The following is a 27,122-nucleotide window of genomic DNA, read 5'->3' on the forward strand; positions in this document are numbered from 1 at the left end:
TGTTTGTTGTAATCTGTGAAACATCCTTTTAGTGGAACTGTTAATCACTTTTTATAGTGATTAACGACTGGATGTAGATTTTGTTGAATTGAACCAGTATAAAAATTACTCGTGTGATTTTCTATTCCCTACATTTTTTATCTTTTACGCATATCAACTGTTCGATAAATTTTTTGAAAGAAAATCGATTTTCTAAAAACAGACAAATTTATTTTAAAAAGGTGACCGAACACGCTTTCTGCTACTCTAAGCTTTATTCCGTTGCGTTACACTCTGTCTGGTACCAATCAACAATTGGTATCAGAGCTTACTTTGATAGTTTTTCAAAATTTGCGAAAATGGTCGGTCACAACCAACACCTTGTATATGCCGAGGGTGCTTCTATTAACAGACCACCACTTTTTACTGGTGATAACTATGCGTTCTGGAAAGTCAGAATGGAAATTTTTATGGGGTCTGTTGACAGAGGCATCTGGGAAGCTGTACAAAATGGTCCTTATATTCCTAAAAACAGAGTTGAAGGTGTAGAAGTAGAAAAACCATTTTTTGAGTGGACTAATGAAGAAAATAGACGAGCCCAGTTTGATATTAAAGCTCGTAATATTATTTCATCTACTGTTGTGCTTGATGAATTTTATAGAATTTCAGTGTGTAAGATAGCACAGGAAATGTTGGAAGTTCTCAAAGTCACACATGAAGGAACAGAGGACGTGAAACGTGCAAGGAAGAACACTCTCATTCAGGAGTATGAGATGTTCAGAATGCAACCTGGAGAAACAATTTCTGATGTCCAAAAGCGTTTCACTCACATAGTGAACCACTTGACAGGGTTGGGTAAGACTTTTGATACTGATGAATTGAATGTAAAAATTTTGAAATCATTGGACAGGTCGTGGCAACCAAAGGTGACTGTCATCTCTGAGTCTCAAAATCTCACTCAAATGTCAATGCCAATTTTGTTTGGGAAACTCCGTGAGCATGAGCTTGAGTTGAGAAGATTGACGACTGAAGAAGATCAAGGCAAAAGAAAGACACTAGCCTTCAAGTCCGAGACCTCCAAAGGAAAGAACTCTAAAAGGATTGAAGATGATGATTCTGATGATGAGGAAAACATGAGCCTTATGATAAAGAAATTTGCCAAGTTTATGAAGGCAAAAGGAAAGGACAAATTTCGTAAAGAAAGGAGAGAAAATCAAGAATCTCCTTCAAGTGTTAAATGCTATGGATATGGAGAAAGAGGGCACATGAAAACTGAATGTCCAAAGAACAAGAAAAGTGAAGAAAAGAAAGAAAGGAAATTCCCAAAGAAGAAGAAAGCTTACATAGCTTGGGAAGACAATGCATCTAGCTCAACAAGCTCAAATGATTCAGATGAAGAAGCCAATATTTGTCTAATGGCTGACTCAGAAGATACTGAAAGCCAAGTAAGTGATTCCAGCTTTGAATCTACTGAATTAGACTTGCGAAAGGCCTTTTGTGAATTGTTGATTGAATCTGAAAAACTTGATGCTGCACAAAAACTTGATGCTGCACATAAAAAACTTAAGAAAGAGAACAATGAATTAAAATTGAATTATGAAAAGTTGCTTGATGATGAAGTTGTCTTAAGAAATAAAGTTAGTTCTTTAGAAACAAAATTATCTGTTGCAAATGCTATTGTTGAACCTGTTGAATGCTTGTCTTGTAAGAGTCATATGTTTGATATTGACATACTTGAAAACTTACTTGCAAAGGAAACCAAGACTAATTCACATGCTAAGACAAACCTTAATAGAAGCAGTGTTGAAAATAGAAATATGCATCAAATAAATAAGTCCAAAGTAAGAAGAATTCGTAGAGTTTGGGTTGAAAAGGGACTTTTGTTAAAAACAAAGTAAGTAATGCTTGTTGTTTTTACTGTATGAAGCATAGACACACATCAAACAAATGCAACATTAAACATTTTGGTGTTCCAAATGGTAAATATGCATGGGTTAAAGTTGTGAAATGATTTATACTCGCATGAATTAACCCCAAGGACCCATAATTAGATTGGGGACCTAAAACTCTTGCTAATTTGTTTTGTAGGAATCTACTAAGTCAAAGAAGTCATTGTGGTATCTTGACAGTGGATGTTCAAGACACATGACCGGTGACAAGAAAAGATTCATCTCTTTTGAGAAGAAAATGCAAGGATTCGTGACTTATGGGGATAACAACAAAGGTAGAATCATGGGTACCAGAGACATTGAAGGAGGAAATACATTGACTATAAGAGATGTGCTATATATTGAAGGCCTCAAGCATAACCTCTTAAGCATAAGTCAATTATGCGATAAAGGTCTCAAGATAACTTTTGAAAGTGATAAATGCACTGTTTACTTTAAAGATTCTACTGATATTGCTTTGCAAGGTGTTAGGCATAACAATATTTATTTGATTGATATTGAAAGTGCATCTAATCATAGTATAACATGCTTAGTTGTTAAAGAAGAAAATCCTTGGCTATGGCATAAAAGAGCTGTACATATTCATATGCAACATTTGAATAAATTGATTTCAAAAGATCTTGTGATTGGTTTGCCTAAACTGAAATTTGAAAAAGACAAATTATGCACTGCATGTCAAAAAGGTAAACAAACCAAATCTTCATTTTCATCCAAAAGCATGATTTCAACATCAAAACCTTTAGAACTTTTGCATATGGACTTATTTGGTTCATCTAGAATTAAAAGTTTTGGTGGAAATTACTATGCTCTTGTAATTGTTGATGATTACACAAGATTCACTTGGACCTTCTTTTTAAATTTGAAAAGTGAAGCTTTCAAAGCCTTTAAATCTTTTGCAAACGTATTCAAAATGTAAAAGACTTGAAAATCAAAACATTGAGAAGTGATCATGGTGGAGAATTTGAAAATGAATCTTTTGAAAAATTTTGTGAAGAATATGGCATAACACATAACTTTTCTGCACCTAGAACTCCCCAACAAAATGGTGTTGTTGAAAGGAAAAATAGATCATTAGAAGAATTAGCTAGAACCCTTATGAATGAATCTAATGTGCCAAAATATTTTTGGGCTGATGCAGTTAGTACTGCTTGTTATGTGTTAAACAAGATGATTATTAGGCCAATTCTGAAATTAACTCCATATGAACTGTTGAATGGTAGAAAACCAAATGTATCTCACTTAAAAATATTTGGGTGAAAATGCTTTGTCTTGAATAATGGAAAAGATAATCTAGGTAAATTTGATGCAAAATCTGATGAAGCAATTTTCCTAGGATATTCTTTGACCAATAAAGCATATAGAGTATTTAATAGAAGAACTTTGATAATTGAAGAATCAATGCATGTTGTCTTTGATGAGATTGTGGACCTTGAGGAAAACCCTCTTGAGTCAAAAAAACCTATTGCAGGTGATGAGGATTATTTGAAGGAAGCTCTTGAAGAGATGTATCTAAATGAGAACTATCCTCCAGAACTTCAAGAAACACCTCAAGCTGTTGATTCTAAAAGCTATCAACAACCAAGAGGACTCTCCTTGGACAACATCATTGGAGACATTTCAAAAGGAGTAACTACTAGACATAATCTTAATTATTTTTGTCTAACTATAGCTTTTGTGTCTAAGATAGAACCCAAGAATATAAAGGAAGCTCTTCAAGAGGATAAGTGGTGCGTTGCTATGCAAGAAGAGCTAAACCAATTTGAAAGGAATGAAGTCTGGGAACTTATTCCAAAGCAAGATAATTATCAAGTCATAGGAACTAAATGGGTATTCAGGAACAAGCTTGATGAGGATGGAAACATCACAAAGAACAAAGCAAGGCTAGTTGCAAAGGGCTACTGTCAAGAGGAAGGTATAGACTATGATGAAACATATGCACCAGTGGTCAGGTTAGAAGCAATTAGATTGTTGCTTGCATATGCATCTTTGATGAAATTTAAATTGTATCAAATGGATGTGAAAAGTGCGTTTTTAAATGGTTTCATAAAAGAAGAGGTATATGTTAGTCAACCTCCTAGTTTTGAGGATTTCAAATTTCCTAATCATGTTTATAAGTTGAAAAAGGCCTTGTATGGTCTTAAACAGGCACTAGGTCTTGGTATGAAAGACTTAGTACTTTCTTACTTGATAATGATTTTTCTAGAGGTAAGGTTGATTCAACCTTATTTATAAAGAAAGTAGGAAAACACATCTTGATTGTACAAGTTTATGTAGATGATATTATCTTTGGGTCAACTGATGACTCCTTATGTGAAGAATTTGCAAAAATAATGCAAGGTGAGTTTGAGATGTCTATGATGGGTGAGCTGAATTTCTTTTTAGGACTACAGATAAAACAGATGAATGGAGGTACTCTTATTTCCCAAACAAAATATTGTAGAGAAATTCTTAAGAAATTTGGTATGGATACGTGTAAAGAAGCTAGTACACCTATGGGTACTTCATGCTATTTAGATAAGGATGAATATGGAAAAGGAGTAAATGAAACTATGTTTAGAGGCATGATAGGATCTTTATTGTACTTAACTGCTAGTAGACCAGATATTATGCAAAGTGTATGTGTGTGTGCTAGGTACCAAGCAAATCCTAAATACCAAGCAAATCCTAAAGAATCTCATTTGACTGTTGTCAAGAGAATCTTAAAATACCTTAAGGGAACCACTTCTTTTGGACTTTGGTATCCATCTGATGCTTCACTTAGTTTAATAGGTTATTCTGATGCAGACTATGGTGGTTATAAAATTGATAGGAAAAGTACTAGTGGTACTTGTCATTTTCTGGGCTGTTCTTTGGTATCCTGGAATTCAAAGAAACAAGCGTGTGTAGCCTTGTCTACCACTGAAGCTGAATATATTGCTGTTGGAAATTGTTGTGCCCAAATTTGGTGGATGAAACAGTAACTGGAAGACTTTGATATCTTCCTTGATAATATTCCTTTAAAATGTGATAATACTAGTGCTATAAATTTAACTAAGAATCCCATAATGCACTCAAGGACTAAGCACATTGAGATTAGACATCATTTCTTGATAGACCATATTCAAAAGGGGGATTGTCAAATTGAATATGTTGATACCTTACATCAATTAGCTGATATTTTCACCAAGGCGCTACCTAAGGATAGATTTTTTGAGCTTAGAAGAGTTAGGAGTATTAGACATGTCTTAGGATCAACGCTTATAAAAATTTTCGCATTTTCGTAAAATTAACGCTTTATAATCGATTATAATAAGGCAATAATCAATTATTCAAACTTAAAACTCAAATCTGGGAAATTTTGAACGAATAATCGATTATCATCAAGCATAATCGATTATCATGCAATTTCTAGGCAGTGATTCTTGAGCCATAATCGATTATCATGCTGACAGTTTCAAAAATAAAGTCGTTGGAGCATCCCATAACGACTATAAACGGCCATAAACGGCTAGTTTTTTCATTCTTCTTATAAATAGCCTCCTATAATCGATTATTAGACACTTCTTTGCACCCAGAAACTGCTGAAATCAAATCTTGAGCTCAAAACCTCTCCATTTTTATTCACTTTCTCAAAATCTCACTTCCTCAAACTTTCTCCATGGCGGATTCAAGAAGACATCGCCGCAGAGCTGCTGGAGCATCCTCTTCCTCTTAACCACGTCCTGCAACCATTGATGGGTGGATTTCAGATCAAGGAAAACATGCGGACTATGTTAATTCTTGGCAAGAAAGAAGAATCATGGCGGTAAAGTATATTCGCCTTGATTTTTTCCGTTTCTATGGATTTCAATTTCCAGATCTTTTTGCTGTTCAAGGACTCACAAATCTGGTGGAGCAAAAAGGTTGCATTTATCCTGATCTCATAAGAGTTTTCTACTTCAACTTGAGATATCGAGATGGGATTATATCCACTAAAGTAAAGGGTGTCCGCATAATTTTAGATGATGATGTGTGGACCAACGTTGCTCAACTTACCATTTGGGATGATGTTGTAAAAGTTCATCTAGGACTTTAATATTTCAATAGGTTGATGACTTTCCAATCCTTCTTGCGTCACCCTGAACAATAGACTAATCGAAGGTAATTGCTTGTTGGAGGTTTCAAGGTTGAAGAAAGGATGATTCACTACTTGATTGTCTGGATACTATGTCCTAGAGCAACCAATCATGCTCAATGCTCTGAGTAGGATCTACTTCTTCTGTATGGGATCCTAAATCACATACACATCGACTGGCCTGCTCTCATTGCTGACACAATGGTAAAAGGTAAGAAATCCCATTCTTATCAATTTCCCTATGCTCTTCTTATTTTTAGGATTTTGGAGTACAAAGATGTAAATGTTGAAGGAGAACTTGTCCAAGCCATTCAAGCTGTTGGCTCGGAAATTGAAGATACTACCTTTCATCAGATGGGATTCATTACTAGAGGACGAGTTCTCATTCACAAAGATGATGACCATCTTGATGAAGATGAAGATGAAGATGATGACATCGATACTCATATGACAGAACCAGTTAGTGCTGCTGCTCCTTCTGATGCTGGTCCATCTACCATGCCCTCATCCTCCTCACTCTCCATGGAAGAACATTTTGCTAGATTATCTAAGCAATTAGAGGATATGAGTCTAGCACAAAGAACACACTTTGAGGAGATTTATGAGTGGCAACAATCTATTGATGAGTACATAGTTGATCAATTTCTTGATCTTGATGTTCGCCTATCTAACATCGAGAATCATCTCAACCTTCAACCTCCAGAAAGATCTCCTAGTCCTGAGTTTTAGATATAGGTTTTATGTTAGCATGTTTTGTTGTTTGCTTGCTATTTCATCTATGTTATAATTCTGTCTTTTATGTTTCTTCTTATAATGTAATCCTTCTTTTCATAAATAAAATGATTTCTTGATTATATGCATACTTTGTTTAATTGAGGGGGCGATCGTATTTAGAGGGAGCTTTTTACATCAAATCTTTTTGCTTATGATCAAAAAGGGGGAGAAGAATAATATAAGGGGAGAAGTATAAATTAATACAGGTATTGCTAACTCTGTTGTTGCCTGTTAGCTTGTATGTTTTGCAGGTAAGCCAAAATTGCTTTTAAAACTGAATTTTTTGATCATCATAAAAAAGGGGGAGATTGTTACTAATAAGGAGTATTGGCAAATCTTGAAGAAAATTGTTTTGATGATGCTGCAAGAAGTTTTAGTTGAAGAAGATATTAGAATTATTTAAAAGCAATTTGTAGAAATTAAATATAGTAGGAAAGTTTTGTAAACTTTGTATAACTTGCATATTTAACTGCAATAATCGATTATGGAATGACAATAATCGATTATCACAAACTCATCCAGGAATAATCGATTATCACCTCATATAATCGATTATCACATTTTTTGAAAAACCTGTAACGTACTTGAATAATTGATTATCACTTACAATAATCGATTATTCATGGCAGTTGAGACTTAACCTTAGATATTCAGAACAACTGGCTATATATTGGGTTTCTGTGAAGTTCAAATGAAGATAGTTGTTGAACAGAAGCTCTTGTAGAATACTGTTTGTTAGAGGAAGTTCTCAGAAGCTATAGTTCAAGTTCCCTTGCTTGGTCTCGTGAATAGGAGGGGCTTGCGTTTCATGTGTCGATAGTCGGAGCAAGCTCTCTTCGAGTTAGCAAGGTGCTCTGCTTGGTCTCGTGAATAGGAGAAGCTCGCGTTTCATTTGTCGATAGTTGGAGCGGTTCTCTTCGAGTTGGCAGAGTGTTCTTCTTCCGGTTCGTTCGTCGAAGGAAGGTTTATTTATCTGTTTTATTCACTATTTGTTGTAATCTGTGAAACATCTTTTTAGTGGAACTGATAATCACTTTTTATAGTGATTAACAACTGGATGTAGATTCTGTTGAATCGAACCAGTATAAAAATTACTTGTGTCATTTTCTATTCCCTACATTTTTTATCTTTTACGCATATCAACTATTCGATAAATTTTCTGAAAGAAAATTGATTTTCTAAAAACAGACAAATTTATTTTAAAAAGGTGACCGAACACGCTTTGTGCTACTCTAAGCTTTATTCCGCTGCGTTACACTCTGTCTAGTACCAATCAATAGTCGGGACCGAACGATTGAGAGGGTTTCTCCTGCAAGTTGATCGTTCGGTTCCTAAGGGTCTATGTCATTTTAACCGATCGTTAGTATATGAACCCAAAGTGACGTAGAGACTTTCCTACTCCTTTACCGTTCGGTCGGATATGAGCCATAGTAACATAAGGCCCCCAAGCCCTAGCAAAATCTGATATTGCGTCGGGTTTATCAAGTTATGTCAATTGACACAAGATTTTACCTAAGTTTTCAAGGGTCACGACGATTCATCCAAAAACATGCGTTCCTTACCGACCGAGCGATTTTTACACTAGGAGTTCCCTAAGTCAAAAAATGCTAAGGTGAGAGCCATAGAAGCATCGCTCACCGAACGAAAGATCGAGGAGTCCAAACTATCTACATTGAAGACACTCGGGTGCACTACAAAAATGTTCTTTACCGAGCGGGGGATTTAGGAGTTCGTTTAGAACTTTCCCAAGATTAAAGATTTTCGGGTGAGAGTTACAGAAGCGTTCACAACCGAGCTGTTTAGATCTTAGGGTTTCACTTGGATGATTCCCTAAGATCAAGGTGAGAGTTCACGAGGAGCGTTCCTCACCGTTCGGTTTAGATCTTAGGAGTTCACTAGGAATGTGCTCTAAGATCAAGGTGAGAGTTCACGAGGAGCGTTTCTCATCGTTCGGTTTAGATCTTAAGAGTTCACTTGGAGCGTGCCCTAAGATCAAGGTGCGAATTCACGAAGAGCGTTCCTCAGTGTTCGGTTTAGATCTTAGGAGTTCACTAGGAGCGTGCCCTAAGATCAAGGTGAGAGTTCACGAGGAGCGTTCCTCACCATTCGGTTTAGATCTTAGAAGTTCACTAGGAGCGTGCCCTAAGATCAAGGTGGGAGTTCACAAGGAGCGTTCCTCATCGTTCGGTTTAGATCTTAGGAGTTCACTAGGAGCGCGCCCTAAGATAATGGTGAGAGTTCACAAGGATCATCGGTCACCGAACGGGAGATCGAGGAGTATGAACGATCTACATTGAAGACGCTTGGGTGCACTACAGAAACGTTCCTTACCGAGCGGGGGATCTAGGAGTTCGTTTAGAACTTTCCCAAGATCGAAGATGCTCGGGTGAGAGTTACAGAAGCGTTCACAACCGAGCTGTTTAAATCTTAGGGTTTCACTTGGATCATTCCCTAAGATCAAGGTGAGAGTTCACTAGGAGCATTCCTCACCGTTCGGTTTAGATCTTAAGAGTTCACTTGGAGCGTGCCCTAAGATCCAGGTGAGAGTTCATGAGGATCGTTCCTCACCGTTTGGTTTAGATCTTAGGAGTTCACTAAGAGCGTGCCCTAAGAGCAAGGTGAGAGTTCACGAGAAGCGTTCCTCACCGTTCGGTTTAGATCTTAGGAGTTCACTTGAAGCGTGCTCTAAGATGAAGGTGAGAGAGTTCACAAGGAGTGTTCCGCACCGTTTGGTCGACACTAGGATTTCACTTGAAAATGTTCCCTAGGTTGAAGATGCCAATGTGAGCGGTTGATAAGAGTTTTCTTAGTTCTTTTTAGAACCCTTTCTTTGAGCCAAACGGTTGATTGAAGTTCTTTTTAGAACCTTTTCCTTTGGTCGAACGATTGAAAAAACTTGCTCAAAATTTCGATGGAAATCATTTGATAGTAATATCAGATCTGCAAATTACATCACACTTTTTAAACTGGAAAAAAGCAAATAGAAAGCTTAGATCTATTCTTGCTACAACTATGTCGTTCGGTCCACAGGTAAGCCGTTCGGTCCTGCGTGCATGCTCGCTTGCCCTCGTTTCGCTCCTGGCCTGCCGAGGGTGAATCATTCTCTTCATGGTGCCTTTTTTGGACAACTCGCATCTCCCTGATTCGAATGAACTCAACGACCCTTTCCTGCACTTCTCCTATGGTTGAAGGTGACTGAGTAAATAGGCTATCTGCAAAGGAGGACGACCTTAAGGCTATTGACAGGGTGCTGATGATGAACTTCTTGCCAACACCCTTCACATGTCGTGCGGTCTGGTTGAACCGAACCATGTAGTCCCTTAGGTCTTCCTCTCTTCCCTGTTTGATTTTAGTAAGCTCCATGTAGGTAAGGTCTTGCGTCTTAATGGAAGCAAACTGTCGTTCAAACAAACGTCTCAAAGTCACAAAACTATCAATGGTCTTGGGACGAAGAGAGTGAAACCATTTCAAAGCTTCTCCTTTAACTGACAAGGAAAAAACTTTGCACCAAAATCTTTCACTGGGTGAATAGATTGTCATGGCATCAGCAAATGACCTCAGGTGCTCCTCCGGGTCCCCTGCCTTCCTGATCAGAGTCTGGGAATTCCACTATGGGCATCCGAGTGGGTGCAGCCGACCTTTGACCGGACGGGGCCCTCCGTCCTGAGTCACGGTCTCTACGTGCTGCATCCCGCTCGACCCTTAGAGTTTCAATTTCAGCCTGCATGGCTTCCATCCTCCTCTGCATCTCCTGTATAAACGTCGCTGGTTCTTGAGTCATCCTTATGGTCTTGCTAGGGTGTCTTCGAAAATCCTCAGTCCCACGGTGGGCACCAAAATGATTCTGCTGAAATGGGACGAGGATAATGCCGAACGTCCTCCTGTCACTGCCTAGCATTTTGCTGTCGAGGCCAAGCGTTCTACCTCTCCAAGCTCTAGTTATCCGAACACCGAATGAGAGACGACCTTCAGAAGACACTCCGACGCTCAAGTCAGAATTTTTCTTTGTAGGCCTTTATAATTTAGTAATGAGTAAAACGTGAATTTACGTCGAACCTAAACCCTTATTTATAGAGTTTAAAGGAATCTGACCAATTAATTTACTTCTTAATGGTCGTTAATGCAAACCGTAATTGTTTAACGGTAGTCGTTGTCACATTTATTGTGCCTTAACTGTGCTCAACGGTTATCTAGACCGAGCGGCTCTAAAACGTTTTCTTAAACGTATACCGCTCGACTCTCTGTGGCCCTTACCGATCGGTCAGACTCGAGCCTATAGTAACAATGTGGTATCAAGAAAGTGTTAGAGGAGAAAAGAAAGACAGATATAGATTGAGAAAAAAAATGTTTGAAGAGCGTGATTGATAAACACATTCTTATTATAGATCAAGATTAATATGTATGTTAGTGTGTTAGAATCATAGATCCTAAAATATGTTTCTGGAAACAATTAAGAACATTAAAAAAATTAACTTACAACAAATTATCATCGTATCAAACTATATTTCTTCTTATTAAGATTATAACTATTTCGGTTCTTAAATGTGAGACCTTGTTTATTTAATACGAGAGAATAAAATATTGATTTAGTTTTTAAGTGTGTGCGTAGTCCAACAATTATGTCCTATGGTTATGTTTTGAGATTATTTAGCCATTAAAATATTATTTTACCATTGTTTTTACTCTTAATCTCTTTTCACTTTAACAACTGCCATTGTTTGGCCTTGTTAACAATATGTTAGACCGATCTAAGACAATTTTTACCACCAAATAGAAGGACAACAATATTCTCTTTGTTTAGTAGTATCAAGAATAACCTAAAAAGATTAAAATGCATGCAAAGTCCTACAGAAGACTTAATTTTTAATTGAACATTTGATTAAAAAATAAACTAATTTGCAAAGAGTGCTTTTGAAATAAACTACAGAAGAAATCTTCATAACTTAGGGTGATTTTTGTATTAATTGAAATTGTTTTGAACTGAAATTATCATAAATAACAACAACTTTGGTTTAATTTTATTTGTTATAAATTGAAGTCATAGACAATGGCAGCTTTCGTTTCTTTATATTTGTTATAAATTTGTAGTATCTAATTGCGAATTGGGTGTGACAATTTTTTATTTTTTGAAAATCTCTTGACAGATTTAATTGTTAGATGTAAATTGTTGAAAGACAACAAATATAACCGTGATTAGAAAAATTATAATAAGTAAAAGGTTAAACATGAAAATTTTAATTAAATATTATCAAAGAAATTGTCAAATCGAATGACAACTTTAGCTTAAATTAATAATAATTTTAGTTGAAATTATTTTAAAAGAATCACATTCAATGACAATTTTAGTTTAAATTAACTTTTGATAGAAGTTATGAATTTTAGTTAAAATTATTCTCAAAGAAATTATTACACTTAATTGACAATTTCTGTCTTCACGTTAATAAGAAATTGATTAATTAAACATAATCTTAAAGTTGCTATGACCCGTAATATGGAGTGGTTCGCTGTTTCAACAACTTCATCTTCAAAGGTGTCGTCCTTGATTATGATAGACTTCCTTAAAACAAAATCATGCATACAAAACACAACTTAGACCTTCATTGGGTGAAATTATAGCCACTCTTGTTCACTAATTTTTACTCATTAGTTAGACTCACATAATTATTCACTCAATAATACAAAAATATTTTGAAACTAATGTTTTTTTTTTGATTTAATTTATTTTCCGTTCTTATTTGTGCATTTATGTTCATATATTTATATTCTATTTTTATATTTATATTCCGTTTATATATTGTTTCAAACAATTATATATACAAAAATTGTATTCTCTCCTGATTATGGAATAAGAAATACAATTTCTATCCTTTCTTTTCTTAACTTATCATAAGAAAATTAATTCTTTATCACGTTCTTCTGCAACCAATTCTTTTCCTGCCCAGATCTTCATCTTCTACCTTTCGTTCTTGGCTTTTCTGCCTTTTTCTTCTCTTTCTATGGTTGTTCCCTCTGTTACTCTCGCATCGTTGCAAGATACAACACACGACTATTACATTCACCCTAACGAGAATCCTTCACTGATGCTTGTTTCCTCGATTCTTGAATGGCACAATTATCATGGATGGGCTCGCTCGATGTTTATGACACTACAAATGAAGAATAAATTTGGCTTTGTTGATGGTTCCATTCCTTGTCCAGCTGATACAGATCCATTGGTTCCAGCATGGAAGCGTTGCAATAATCTAGTTTTATCTTGGATCAATCATTCTGTTTCTCATGAGATTGCTACAAGTATTATCTGGATTGACTCTGCCGCTGCGGCAGGGAAGGATTTCAAAGATCGTTTCTTCCAAGGTGATTATGTTCGAATTTCACAATTGCATCAAGATCTTTATTCAATGCATCAATCTAACCTAAGGGTTACTGCATATTACACTAAAATGAAGATTCTCTGGGCTGAACTTTGCAATTTTCGCCCTATTCCTGAATGCCAATCTTCTACTTCTTGTTGTGTTGTTTCTAAGACAATGAAGGAATATCGTGAAAATGATTGTATTCTTTATTTTCTTAGAGGCTTGAATGATAATTACTCTATTGTTCGCTCTCAGATCCTTCTCATGGATCCCTTGCCTTTTTACCCAAAATTTTTTCGATGATAATTCAACATGAGCGAATATTACAATAAGGAATTCTTTCTCAACCTCCAGTCATAGCGTCACAAGTTTCTCAATCTAAACCTTCTTTTTCTACCTTCAATGGCAGAGGTAAACCTTCTCCTGCCAATGATTATGGCCGGGGAAGATCTTCATATCAAGGTTCTTAGGCTCGTTATCAAGGTTCTTAGGCTCGTTCCTCAGGGGGAAGGTTTGGTGCACCTCGACAATGCACTCACTGTGGCAGGACAAACCACACCGTTGATACTTGCTCTCTAATACATGGATTACCACCCGATCTCAAATCCAAAAGAGTCCACAATGTTACAACAGATTCTTCTATAGTATTCCTTCTTATAATAATTCTCCGGCACAGTCACATTCCTCAACTCTGGGACTTTCTCAAGAGCAAATTCATGGTCTATTGGCATTTCTTCCTCAATATAATAGCACAGTCCCACATTCTACCAATCTAGTGAGCTCTCATAATGCTTCCACTTCTTCTCAGACTCAAGGTAATATCTATTCCCAATTCTAGACATAGGTGTTACTGATCATATATCCAATTTTTTTGTCTCATTTTATATCTTATCATAGAATCTCACCAATTACAGTATTACTACCCAACAAGAACTCTTCATTTGCTCATTTTTCTGGCACAGTTTCACTTAGCCCACACCTTACTTTACATAATGTCTTATTTGTTCCTAATTTTTCTGTCAATCTTATTTCAGTCACAAAGTTAACTAAATCTCTATCTTGTAAACTTAACATTTCTGAATTTTCCTATGAAATACAGGACAAGTCAACCCTGCAGATGATTGGGAAAGCTGAAGAAAGAGATGGCTTATATGTCATGATAGTTCCTGCACCCACACCCCTTGGTTCACCAGCTGCTATTACTTCTGAGAATTCTATTACTTGTTCTACAATAAGACATAACTCTATAGATATTTGGCACTATAGACTAGGACATCCTTCTTTTTCTTGTTATACCAAATTACGAATATGTATGCCACTTTACCTAATACAAAATACACTCATTGTGATGCTTGTCATTATTCTAAGCAAAGAAAATTTCCTTTTCAATTAAGTACTACTGTTTCAAAAGCTCCTTTTGATTTAATTCATGTTGATATTTGGGGTCCCTATAGTACTTCTTATGTTGATGGTTTCAAATATTTCTTAACTATAGTGGATGATATGTCTAGATACACATGGATTAAATTAATGGCAAGTAAATCAGATACAAGATCACAACTTTTTGGCTTTGTTTCTTATATAAAATCACAATTTGGCATTGATGTAAAAGTTGTTAGATTAGATAATGGTAATGAGTTTGCAATGACAGATTTTTATAGACAAAAAGGGATACAACATCAATTATCTTGAGTTGAAACACCTCAACAAAATGGAGTCGTTGAGAGAAAACATCAACACATTCTCAATGTTGCTAGATCTTTGATGTTTCAATCCCATTTGCCCATAATTTTTTGGTCTTTTGTTGTTCGTTATGTTGTGCAACTCATTAATATTTTACCTTCCAAAGTTTTGGCATATTTTTCTCCATCTCAGCTGTTACACAATGTTAAACCTGACATACTTACTTACGAGTTTTTAGCTTACTTTGCTATGCTTCAACTCTTCAAACTCATAGAACAAAATTTCAACCTCGTGCAAGAAAATGTGTTTTACTGGGTTTTAAAACAGGAGTGAAAGGCTACCTTTTGTTAGATTTCAACTCTAGGAAAAATATTCTATCAAGGAATGTAGTATTTTATGAAAATATATTTCCTTTTCTTACTAGTGACAAGCACTCACCTATTGATACACAAAATTTCTTGGATTTTGTCATCAAAATTATTTCACCTCCATCACCTCTTTTCTCAGAAGTTACTGATCAACCCTTTTTACCACTTACATCTCCTCCTTCTATGGTTTCCAACCCTGTTATTTTCTCTTCTCAGCTTGTTTCTGTTGAACCTGTCACTGCTACTCCACAAAGAAAATCAACCAGGCCAAAACATACACCATCTTATTTGCAGGACTATCATTGCAACATGTTATCTACTTCTTCCGCCACTCAGTCATTCACAGGTACCTTATATCCTATCTCTTCATATCTATCATATGATGCATTATCATCTCTTCATAAATCATATGTCCTTAATCTTTCCCAAGTTAATGAACCTAAAACCTATAACCAAGCCATCAAATATGATTGTTGGAGAAATGTCATGGATCAAGAAATTGCATCTTTAGAAAATACCAAAACTTGGGTTTTGATTGATCTACCTAATGGAAAGCAACCTATCAGATGTAAATGGGTATAGAAAATAAAGAGGCATGTTGATGGGAGTATTGAACGATACAAAGCAAGGTTAGTAGCCAAAGGCTACACACAACAACAAGGTTTAGATTACTTTGAGACTTTTTCACCTGTTGTCAAACTCACAACAGTAAGATTGGTTCTGACTTTAGTAGCTTCCAAACATTGGTATTTACATCAACTAGATGTAACTAATGTCTTTTTACATGGGGATCTAGATGAAAAAGTATACATGTCTCTTCCTCTTGGTTATAAAACTGAAAAACCAGGACAAGTTTGCAAGTTGTTGAAGTCTTTATATGGACTCAAACAAGCTTTTAGATAATGAAATTACAAGTTGACAAGTACTTTACTTTCTTTGGACTACATACAATCAAAATCAGATTATTCACTTTTTGTCAAAAGTGATTATGCTCATATTACCATCTTACTTGTTTATGTAGATGATATAGTTTTGGCAGGTGATGACATCCAGGAAATCCAAACTGTGAAGGCTCTATTGAATGCAAAGTTCAAGATTAAAGACTTAGGCCAACTCAAGTATTTTCTAGGCTTAGAAATTGCAAGATCTCATCAGGGCATTAATTTGTCACAAAGGAAGTATGCTCTAGAGTTACTAGAAGATGCAGGATTGTTGGAATGTCAACCTGTTTCTACTCCCATACAGCCAGGGAAAAAATTTTCCAAGACAAAAGGGAAATTCAGATATGCAGGCCTATAAAAGACTTCTTGGCACGTTACTATATCTAACCAACACAAGACCAGATTTATGTTTCGCTGTTAGTACTGTCAGTCAATTTCTTTCCAATCCTTTGGAAGATCACTATGCAACAGCAATAAGAATCCTGAGATATATCAAGAGCAATCCAGGACAAGGATTATTCTTTCCCTCCAACACAGAACATGCTCTCAAGGCTTTTAATGATTCTAATTGGGTTGCTTGGCCTGACACTAGAAGGTCTGTGACTGATTTTAATGTGTTCTATGGTGCATCATTAATCAGCTGGAAATCCGAGAAGCAAGGTACTATATCTAGATCATCAACCGAAGTAGAATATAGAGCTTTAGCATCCACAACATGTGAAATTCAATGGCTTATGTATTTGCTCCATGATTTGAAACAACCTCTACTACAACCAGTTCCTCTGTTTTGTGACAATCAATCTGCTATACAAATTGCACAGAATCCAGCCATGCATGAAAGGACAAAGCATATTGAAATTGATTGTCATCTCATAAAAGATAAAGTTCAAACTGGTGTAATTAAGCTCCTGTCCATTCCTACTTCAGCACAACTTGCAGACATTCATACTAAAGCTTTGCATCCAACACAATTTCAATTTTTGTTGTCCAAGCTGAGCATTAAGGATATATATGCTGCAGCTTGAGGGGGATATTGGATTTAATTTATTTTTCGTTCATATTTGTACATTTATATTCATATATTTATATTCTATTTTTATATTTATATTCCGTTTATATATTGTTTCAAACAATTATATGTATGTAAATTGTACTCTCTCGTGATTATGGAATAAAAAATACAATTTTTATCCTTTCTTTTCTCGTAACAAGATGAGCCTTTCTAAGATTGTTTGTGGTGAAGGACAGGTTAGTTCATCCCAAGGGCACTCACATTGCAGACATTGGACAATTCAGTGTTCTCAACTCAAATTCCTCTTCCATTTTTACTGTCTTTAGGAGCCAAGCCACATGATGTTGTGAGGTTCATGCCAAATAAGGTTCATATTATGAGTGAAATCTCGATTCTACAAGTATAAAAATAGACCAATGAAATAGTCAAATGAAATGCAGAGCAAGTAAAATAACTGTTAAAACACCCCGGCTTCACAAGAATGAACAAAACAATGGAATGATGAAACGTGAGCGTCTCTTCATTTATGAGAATTACCAAAAGAAAATAATGAGTTCCAGACTCGAGTGATTTGTACTAGTTATATGAAATTGCATTGATATCAGTTAATCAATTAAGCATTGTGCAATTCAAAGCCACTGGCAATTCATTACAAGATACAAATGGTTAGCTTGTTGAATTGTATCGAATCATGAAATTCTAACCACTGAAAGAATTTACAAACTTACACGTTAGATAACCCCACTGGTCAACTTGGAGGTTTTCCAGCTGAAATTTCAAGTTTTCCCACGGAAAGAGAAGTTTATGCTTAAACATTTAAAACCTACTCAGACCAAATTCTTACTAAGGAAGAGATAACAGAAGTGAATTATTTTGGGATAAGAACCGAATGACTTGTACCCTCCAGAGTTGCAGCAGATGCAGGATGAAAATCTTCATTGTGGCTTCAAATGCACAAGAGCTTCACTAAATTGCATAATTTCTCATTCATTATCCTTTCTGCTTGCAACTGCACTGCTTGATGAGCTATCCTGAGCGCTATGAGAAGAAGAACACCTACCTAATGTATTCCCTTCCGAGCAGCAGCTGCTTTCCCTTCTTGACAACTTCCCAGATTTCCTTTGTCCGGATGATAAATCCTGCAAAACATGTACACAAACAAAACCTGAATCCGATGATAAATTGCTGTCTGCAGCATTGCTATTGCAATGCCTCCCGGATTGGATTTGCAACTGCAATTTAGAACCATGATCACAGCTATTTATCAGTTGCAAAGTTTCCTTAGCAAACAACACTAACCTGATCTGCAGAAGACCCAGGAGTCTTCAACTGAAGGTCTGTAGTGACATCATTAGAATCCTCGTTCTTTTCAGCCTTGCTCTCCCTGGATGATTTGCTTTTGGACTCTGGTTTTTCAGACACATTGGACCGACAGCCTGGATGAAGTGGAGGTGAAACGTACTGGGTGGATTGTTGTTCAACAATGGTATTGGGGGCTAAATAAGGAACAAAAGTTGAATGGGGATTAGAGATGACTGCAGGATGTTGATTAGTAAAGTAGGGGAATGGCTGCATGGGGATTGAACCAGGAGGTACTGCCACTGGCATTGGAAAGGGATATGATGGTGGAGCCATGACAACTGAATGATCCATTGCAGTCCATGGAAATATAGTCCTGAGCTGCTGCTGATACTGATTATTCAAGTTGTCAATATCCGATTTAAGAGAAGCCTTTTCTTCTCTGAGATCATTTTTCTCCTGAGTCAACTAAAAATGGAATGATATCTTAATTATTTTCATTAGTCCCAAAAGTATCAAGACAGGCAATTTATCAAATAAACAGATTACCTCACGAGATTCTTCATTTAGTGTAGCATATTCTTCTTTGAGTTTACCAACTTGAGAAGTAAGGTCCTTCAGCAATTGAATTGTATCACTTAGAATGGTTGCTTTGTCATTTTTGGGCCTGTCAGGGTCTGCATTTCAGAATCTCCACAGCAGAGAGTGATTTAAGAGATTTATTGTTTTATCAGCTTTTAACATTAAATGGAAAACACATGAATACATTCCAAAGAAATAACAGGTATTTGATACAAAATATCAGCATTTGTAAATCCTCTTGTTAACATCTGCTGCATGCTACAAGTGGTTTAAAATAATCAAAACTATAATCAGGTTAATTAAAAAAACTAAATTAAATCATACAAATACGAAAATAAAAGGAAAAATCCCTTTTTCAAAAGAAAACCTGACAACTGCAGTATTAAAGTACTTTAAGGACACATAAAGACACCAGTCAAGGAAAGGAAAACCAGAACAATCCATTCAAAATGTTATGATAATTCAAAAACATCAATTGCCCTTAGTCTAAAATCAAAAGACCTAATTTTGCTGTAATAGTTCTAAAACAAATACTGCATGACTGCTCTGCAAAATAGTTCACAATGCAAATAATAAATCAATCTAAAACATGAAATTTTAAGCTTCACACAGCTTACTTTCTATAGGCACGCAGGTGTAGGGGAGAAAAGGGGTGGAGGATAAAGAACCAAAATGGTTTTAAGTAATATAAAAGGCAGAGAATAAATATAACATTTTCAATAGTATACTCGCTTTTTTATTATTTTTCATCGGATAGGTTGGTGCTGGAACCAGAAAAGGAAGGTGAAAATTAAAGGTACGAAGAGGGTATACAGTAGTATCAGGCAGGTTCAGGAAGTTTGTAGCCATCGGACAGAGGAAATACTGCTTTTCTAATACTGTTTCACTCATTTTTAACATCCATATTATTCAGTAATTTTCAATTGTAATCCGAACTTCTTTTTGTTAATTCCCTTACCAGTACTACAGAAATGCTAGTATCAATTAAATTTCCAATGTGAAAAGGTGAAACTTGATTTACCTAAAACGTTACCCAGTTCTACAAACTGCTCATTGAGTCGATCCCTCCTTAACTTTTCTCGGTCAGCCTTTTGAGTCTTTCTTGCAGCTGAACAATCCATTGGTTCAACTTCAAGCCTTTGGCAGTAGATAATATGTTCCAAAAGGCAGAAAAAAATTAATCAGTACTTAGATCATTGATTTCAGCTTTGGAGAATAAAAAACCAAAACTGTCAAAAGCATGCATTTCAATTACTGCAAAGGGGTGATTATTGTCATTTCAAAAATTCGTTACTAAACAATTTTATGGTAACACATTTAAGATTAAGGTATTTAATTAACTGCAATAACTGCAAGCTCATTCCCCTTCATTTCAACATAAAACTTGTGTTGCTCTGGCCAAGTAACCCAACTTACGAATTACTAATTAAACCAATGCAAGCCAATAATATGATTCAATTAGCAGATAAAACTGGTTTTGGACCAGGTTACATCCAAAATCAGTCTTTAACCTATCAATCACTCTGAAACCAGTTTTTAAGCCATGACATGTTTAGACTGATTTTTCCATGAAAAAGTCCAAATATTGTGAATAGAACAATGAGAACTGATATTAATTGTTGGATTGAACGCAACTATAGTTTACAGTCCAAAAACTATAATTTCTATTCAGAGCAGAGACAGTCCAACATCATGACGTGACTTGGCTTCTGGCATCTGTCACGTGACAAAGAATTGATGCATACTCATACGATGTAATTGCATGCCAGCAGAAGCTCAATAGTATTGAATGAAAGCATGCAGAGACTACAATTACCACAACTGGGTAAAAACCCTAAAATTTCTTTTTTACAAAATCGAAAATCAGAAAAAGTGAATAGCAACAGGACCCAAGACCAAAACCCATGTTAATTTTACAATAAAGATGAAAAATTTCAAAGGGGAAAAAATAATAAAACAAAAATTTGAGCCCAGAGTTGGAAAAGAAAAGCTTCAGTTGATGGAAATGACTTACAAGAGGTAATATGAGGAATGAAAGAAGGATTAGGGATTTTACCCGTTCGTGTTCGTTTTTTCTGTGTCACTGATTCTTATCTTCAATATTTGCTCACACACCTTGGGAGGTGTTCTATTAAGAAACTACACCTTCTCAAAAGAAAGGAAAGGCAAAACGACATGCATACTTTTCGTTTAGTTGCAGTAAAACGACCGATCATGATGTCGTATTTTACCATTCATCTCTCTTGAAATCAGAAGAGCATGCATGTTCAACATAATCAGACAAAATAATTTCCATAATTCATAATAATTAGTTAAATAATAATTTATAAGTAGATTGAATCATGTTATTTTTTTTACAAGATTCTAGATTTTAAAAGAAAAGTGTAAAATGCTTCACACTAATATTCTTGTGATAAAAATAATTATAAGTAATTTTTGTACAGATTTGAATTTTCTAAAACGAGAAGAATGCAATTTAAAAAATAGTATTATTTATTGTATGTAAACATAAACTTATTTTATCAGTTGATACTTAATGTAAATTTTGATATATACATTATGTTTCTCAATTTTTTATGAAAATGTTTTGTTCTTTTGTGCCACTCCTTTGTTATACAGGTTGAAATTCATATTTTAAAAATTTTATTTTTCAAAATAACTTTTTTTTTTCAGAAAGTACTGAAAGATCTATGATAGCAGAATCTAGAAATATTATAGAAAAGTATATTTATAAATGAAAAATTCAAATAATGTTTCCAAATTATATATATTTTAGAATTGATCTTCTAATTCATCATTCCATAATATTTGTTTGTTATAAATAAATAAATTATAAATACATTTCAGAATGTTCGACCAATAAATAGGAAGTTCAAAACCAACAAAATATTTATAATTTTTTTTGAACAGTTCTTTCCATAATCCATTTTTTTTCTTTCTGAAATCTAAAAGGTTCTAAAATGATTTTCCAACAAAACATTTTAAAAAAAAAAAGATTATAAATTTTGTATTTCTTAATCGAACGTTTCATAAAATCTTCTTGAATGGTTGTGAAAATATTATTTTTGCAAATGATAGGTTATTATAAGATAGTTAAGAACAATCCATTTATACTATAGCTAATTTTTTTTTTTGTTTTCTACTTTCTACACTTGCACACAAAAATATCAGAAATTATGTAAACTTTTGATCATATTAACTTTTTCATAAATCAACTTCTCGAATGTATTGAAATAAATAATGGTGAAAATATTAGAAATGGGCATAAATCTAATAGAATTAATGTTGACTCCTCACCAAGATTTGCATTATTTTTTTTTGTTTTTTACTTTCTACTTTTGCATAAAATATCAGAAAATATGTAAACTTTTGATCATGTTAACTTTTTCAGAAATCAACTTCCGGAATGTATTGAAATAAATAATGGAGAAAATATTAGAAATGAGCATAAATCTAATAGAATTAATGTGGACTCCTCACTAAGATTTGCATTATAATATACTAAAAGAGTAGCACAATGTCATTGTTGATTGTTTTTTAAAGTAGTGAGATCAATAGATATTAGAACTTATAAAATATTAGAAATTGATAATGCAAAACCTAAATACAAATATTGTAGATTGAAAAACTATACAAAAAAAAAAAAACTAGTGTGATTGATGTCGAGCCATTTTGTGATGCAATGGTGATGAAAGATATGAGAACATGGGTGAGGTATGCAAATTGCTCTTAATCCAATTGCAAATTCCTCAAGACATATGTAGCAACAAGAATCTTCTACTTTTTCTTCAATTATAAACTTTTCAAAGTTTTTCAAACAATCATAGTTGTTTGGTGCGTGATCAAAGATCAAAACACCATTTTGGCTTGATCTTAAACTTTTATTGTCACTAGTAAAAAAACAATTTTTAAAGGCGTCCAATATGCTTCGGTTTTTCAAAAACCGAAGCATATTAAAATGCGGTGGCTTTTTTGTAATTAACGGGAACTTATATGCTTTGGTTGTTGGAGAACTGGTGACTAAAAGTGATACTACCTCGGTTGATTTAGCCACCCGAGGCATAAAACTCTCTGTCACTCAACCACCCTCTACAAGTCAAATTGACTAGCCTTCCGTCAAGGGGCTATCGCCTCGGCTCCACAGAGAACCGGTGCCGAAACACGCTATGACCTCGATTGTCTTAGCCACCCGAGGCATAAAACTCTCTGCCACTCAACCAACCTCTGCAAGTCAGACTGACTGGGGATATCGCCTCGGCTCCACACAGAACCGATGCCTAAACCCGATATGACCTCGGTTATAGCAGCTAACCGAAGCGTAAACGTCTGTGTGTTTAGGCTTTTCATCTGACAAATGTCTGTGTCAATGCATTTTGTCCACATAGACTGCTTCGGTTTTCCCCGAACCGATGCCGAAACGCTCTACTACTTCTGTTTGGAAGCCAGCCGAAGCATATAACTTTATTTTGAAATTTATTTAAGCTGTTTAGGCCTCGGTTAGTCGTAAAACCGAGGCAGTATTGCTTTGCTTTCTTCTACTGCACTGTAAAATAGAAGGGTTTACAGTTCTGATTCAACACCTCCCTATGCTTTCTCTTCTCCGTGGCGACCACCGTTTCTGGGCGAGCCTCCACCACCAAGGCACCATTGTTGTCTTCTCCGTGCGTCCACCATCGTGTCGTCGTGCCTCCATTGTCTCCGGCGAAGCGTTGTCCAAGTCGGGTGGCTCTATTTCTTGCACGAACTACAGGAGTATTCTCTCCATGTGCTGCTTTCGCCATCGTTCCCGCCGCTCCACCGCCGCTCCGCTGCCTTTGTTGTTGTCCTTTGCTGCCACGGTAAGTTTTTAAAAGCCTTTTCATTTTCATTTTTCTGCGGCGATTGATATTGGTTTGAACGAAGAAAGGAATGTTTGCATGTTGCTTTTTGCTTGGATTCGTTATAAGCTTCCCACTCTGAAACTGTTGTTATCTGCTCTAAGAGTTTTGGAAACGATGATGTAAGTGTATGTTGTAACAGTGTGTATGCGCGTGTGATCCGAGACAAACAAGAAAAGGTCCCAATTATGCATGAGTCAATTGCAAGAAAATCATGAGTTTGGTAGCTTAGATTTTGCTCAGATTGTAAAAGGTGTTTCCCAAATTATAAATATAGTTAAGCACTAACAGTTTATTAATTCTGGTGCAATTTGCTTTGAATATGCAACAGTTCACGAATCAGAAAATATGATTTTTGTGCATTATTCTAAAAAACCCTTTGGTTTGACATGATACCAGTTTAGTGGAATTCTAATGGAAAAAAATGCATACATTTTTTAAAGATATTTGAGATTCAACTCAACAACTTGTGTTTTGAGTCATGAAGCACTTGACTCTAGGCCAACACGTATATATATATATATATATATATATATATATATATATATATATATATATATATATATATATATATATATATATATATATATATATATATATATATATATATATATATATATATATATCTCCAGATTTTTCTGAACAAATGTACTTTTTAAAAATGAATAGAAAGGAGATGGTAATAATAATTTATAAGTATTGAATCTTGAATTGTCCGGTTGGATAGTTTAAGAAGAGTAATAACTTTTTCATAGTTTATTAATACATATCAATTTTAATAAACATGTCTTAAATTTCATGAAATTTTGTAGTTGTGTTTTGTATTGATCTTCGGGTGCATATTTGATTGTGATTTATAATCACTTTCACTTCATGTAACCTGAAGACCAATGTGAAATGCTGGCAAAATTTCGTGAAATTTAAGATATGTTGTTTAAAATTGATATGTTTAATAAACTAAAAAAAGTGAATCTTCTTGAATGGGATAGGGTCACACCTTGAATACAAACACGATCAAAGTGATCATTCAAGATTATTGAAATTGTGTAAACAATTTCAGTAAATATGCGTACGGATAGAGGGTGGATTAATTTACCACGCATCAACACTGAGTACCAGAGAGGGGTAGAAGAATTTATAAAGTTTGCGCAACGTAATGCGAGTACAAGTGGTGATGATGAAGTCAAGTTCAGATGTCCCTGTGTGAATTGTTTGAATGGGAGGAAGTTGAACGCAACTGATATTAGGGAACATCTTATATGTGATGGTTTCATACGAAGTTATTCAACATGGATATGGCACGGCGAATTAACAGACTTTCCAACTGTCTCTCCAACTGAAAATGTTTATGATTCCACAATGGATATGGAAGATCAAGCTGAAGAAGACAACTTAGAGGACATGATCCGCGATGCTGGCGCAGAAGCTATTGCCCAAGCGCATGTGTATGAAACGATGTCCACTAATGCGGAGACTCCTTTGTATGCGGGTTCAACTAAGTTCACACGGTTGTCAGTGGTGTTAATACTCATGAATTTAAAGGCGAGCAATGGATGGAGTGATAAGAGTTTTACAAAATTGTTGTCGTTGTTGAATGACATGCTGCCAGATGGAAATACGTTACCCAATCGTAATTATGATGCAAAAAAAAATTCTTTGTCCAATGGGTATGGAATATAAACGGATACATGCATGTCCGAATGATTGCATATTATATAGGAATGAGGATGAAGTTTTGATAAAGTGTCCAAAATGTGGGTTATCACGATACAAGTCAAAAAACAACAGTGAAGATGGTGGTCACACAGAAAAGAATGGTTCTGCTTTGAAAGTAGTTTGGTACCTTCCACTAGTTGCCAGACTTAAGCGTTTGTTCGCGAATTCCAAAGACGCTAAAAACCTAAGATGACATGCAGATGAGAGAACAATTGATGGGCTGCTTCGTCATCCAGCTGATTCAAAGCAATGGAAAATTATTGATCAAGAATTACCCCAATTTGGTGAAGAATGTAGAAATCTTAGGTTTGGCTTAGCTAATGATGGAATGAATCCATTTGGTAATTTAAGTACCAATCACAATTGTTGGCCCATTATACTGATAATTTACAACTTATCTCCTGGATTGTGCATGAAAAGAAAGTACATGATGTTGTCAATGTTGATATCTGGTCCAAAGCAGCCTGGAAATGACATCGATCTTTATCTAAGGCCACTAGTTGAAGACTTGAAGTTGTTGTGGGTTGATGGGGTTGAAATATTTGATGCCTTTGCTTCAGAAACTTTCATGATGCATGCCATGTTATTTTGCACCATTAATGACTTCCCAGCTTACGGTAATTTGTCAGGGTACAGTGTGAAGGGTCATAAAGCATGTCCTATATGTGAAGAAAACACTGCAGCTCAACAATTAAAACATGGAAGGAAGACAATGTATATGTGTCATCGGCGATTTTTAGAATCTAATCATCCATATCGAAGGTTAAAGAAAGCATTCAATGGAGAACAAGAGAAAGACAATGCACTCATTCCACTTACTAGACTTGAAGTTGCTGAGAAAGTTAATAGAGTACATCATATATTTGGGAAAACGTCGAAGAAGTCTTCTGTAACGACCCCTTGGAAGAAGAAATCAATATTCTTTGATCTTCCATATTGGTCAAAGTTAGATGTTAGACATTGCATAGATGTCATGCATGTTGAGAAAAATGTTTGTGATAGCTTGATTGGTACACTACTAAACATCCAGGGAAAAACAAAAGATGGAGTGAATGCGCGTTTGGATTTGGTTGACATGAAGATCCGAGAAGAGTTGGCACCAAGAGAGATTGGTAAACGTACTTATTTGCCCCCTGCATGTTACACAATGTCCAAACAAGTGAAGATAAGTTTTTGTCTTTGTTTAAAGAGTATCAAGGTACCACAAGGATACTCTTCAAATATCAAGAGCTTAGTGTCAATGTAGGACTTAAAGCTTGTTGGACCGAAGTCTCACGATTGCCACGTCTTAATGCAACAGTTGTTACCAGTGGCAATTCGTGGAATTTTGCCCAAAAAAGTAAGGTCGTCAGGATATTCTTGCCACAACTAATGGACGACTTGAGCACCCAGGACGGATGCGTGGTGCTAGGACTGACATAGGCATACAACAACTTTTTGGGTCTTCCTCGTGTTCATATTCATACGAAAAGATGAAGGAGGACATAAGAAAAGAG

General features: G+C 35.4%; 2 protein-coding genes across 3 annotated transcripts; one reads left to right on the forward strand and one right to left on the reverse strand.

Moving 5' to 3' along the window:
- Positions 1-12,791: 12,791 nt before the first annotated feature.
- On the forward strand, positions 12,792-13,451 carry LOC148200897 (uncharacterized). The gene has a single exon (XM_088113076.1). The coding sequence runs from the start codon at positions 12,792-12,794 to the stop codon at positions 13,449-13,451; it is 660 nt and encodes a 219-aa protein (XP_087969202.1).
- A 4,302-nt stretch (positions 13,452-17,753) lies between these two features.
- On the reverse strand, positions 17,754-21,213 carry LOC124821592 (transcription factor bHLH121). Of its 2 annotated transcripts, none has more exons than XM_088114722.1 (5): positions 21,090-21,213; positions 20,055-20,170; positions 19,001-19,128; positions 18,452-18,919; positions 17,754-18,291 (listed from the first exon to the last, which is right to left on the reverse strand). In XM_088114722.1, exons 2-5 carry the CDS (start codon positions 20,152-20,154, stop codon positions 18,136-18,138), a joined length of 852 nt encoding a protein of 283 aa, XP_087970848.1. In that variant the 5' UTR covers positions 20,155-20,170; positions 21,090-21,213; the 3' UTR covers positions 17,754-18,135. The 2 variants fall into 2 exon arrangements, with proteins under 2 accessions (XP_087970848.1, XP_087970849.1); XM_088114723.1 differs by lacking the exon at positions 21,090-21,213 and adding an exon at positions 21,048-21,069.
- Between the last annotated feature and the right edge of the window lie 5,909 nt (positions 21,214-27,122).

Source organism: Vigna umbellata, chromosome 4, assembly GCF_029865625.1.
Source record: "Vigna umbellata cultivar VRB3 chromosome 4, Vumbellata_1.0, whole genome shotgun sequence".
NCBI lineage: Eukaryota > Viridiplantae > Streptophyta > Magnoliopsida > Fabales > Fabaceae > Vigna > Vigna umbellata.

Excerpts from the sequence above, each read along its gene's own strand:
- LOC148200897 (XM_088113076.1), top strand. The coding sequence starts at position 12,792 with ATGGTTGTTCCCTCTGTTACTCTCGCATCGTTGCAAGATACAACACAC.
- LOC124821592 (XM_088114722.1), bottom strand. The coding sequence starts at position 20,154 with ATGGATTGTTCAGCTGCAAGAAAGACTCAAAAGGCTGACCGAGAAAAG. Across the intron at positions 18,920-19,000 it reads TAAATGAAGAATCTCGTGAG|TTGACTCAGGAGAAAAATGA; the intron begins GTAATCTGTTTA and ends TTCCATTTTTAG. Across the intron at positions 18,292-18,451 it reads CTGGGTCTTCTGCAGATCAG|GATTTATCATCCGGACAAAG; the intron begins GTTAGTGTTGTT and ends CATGTTTTGCAG.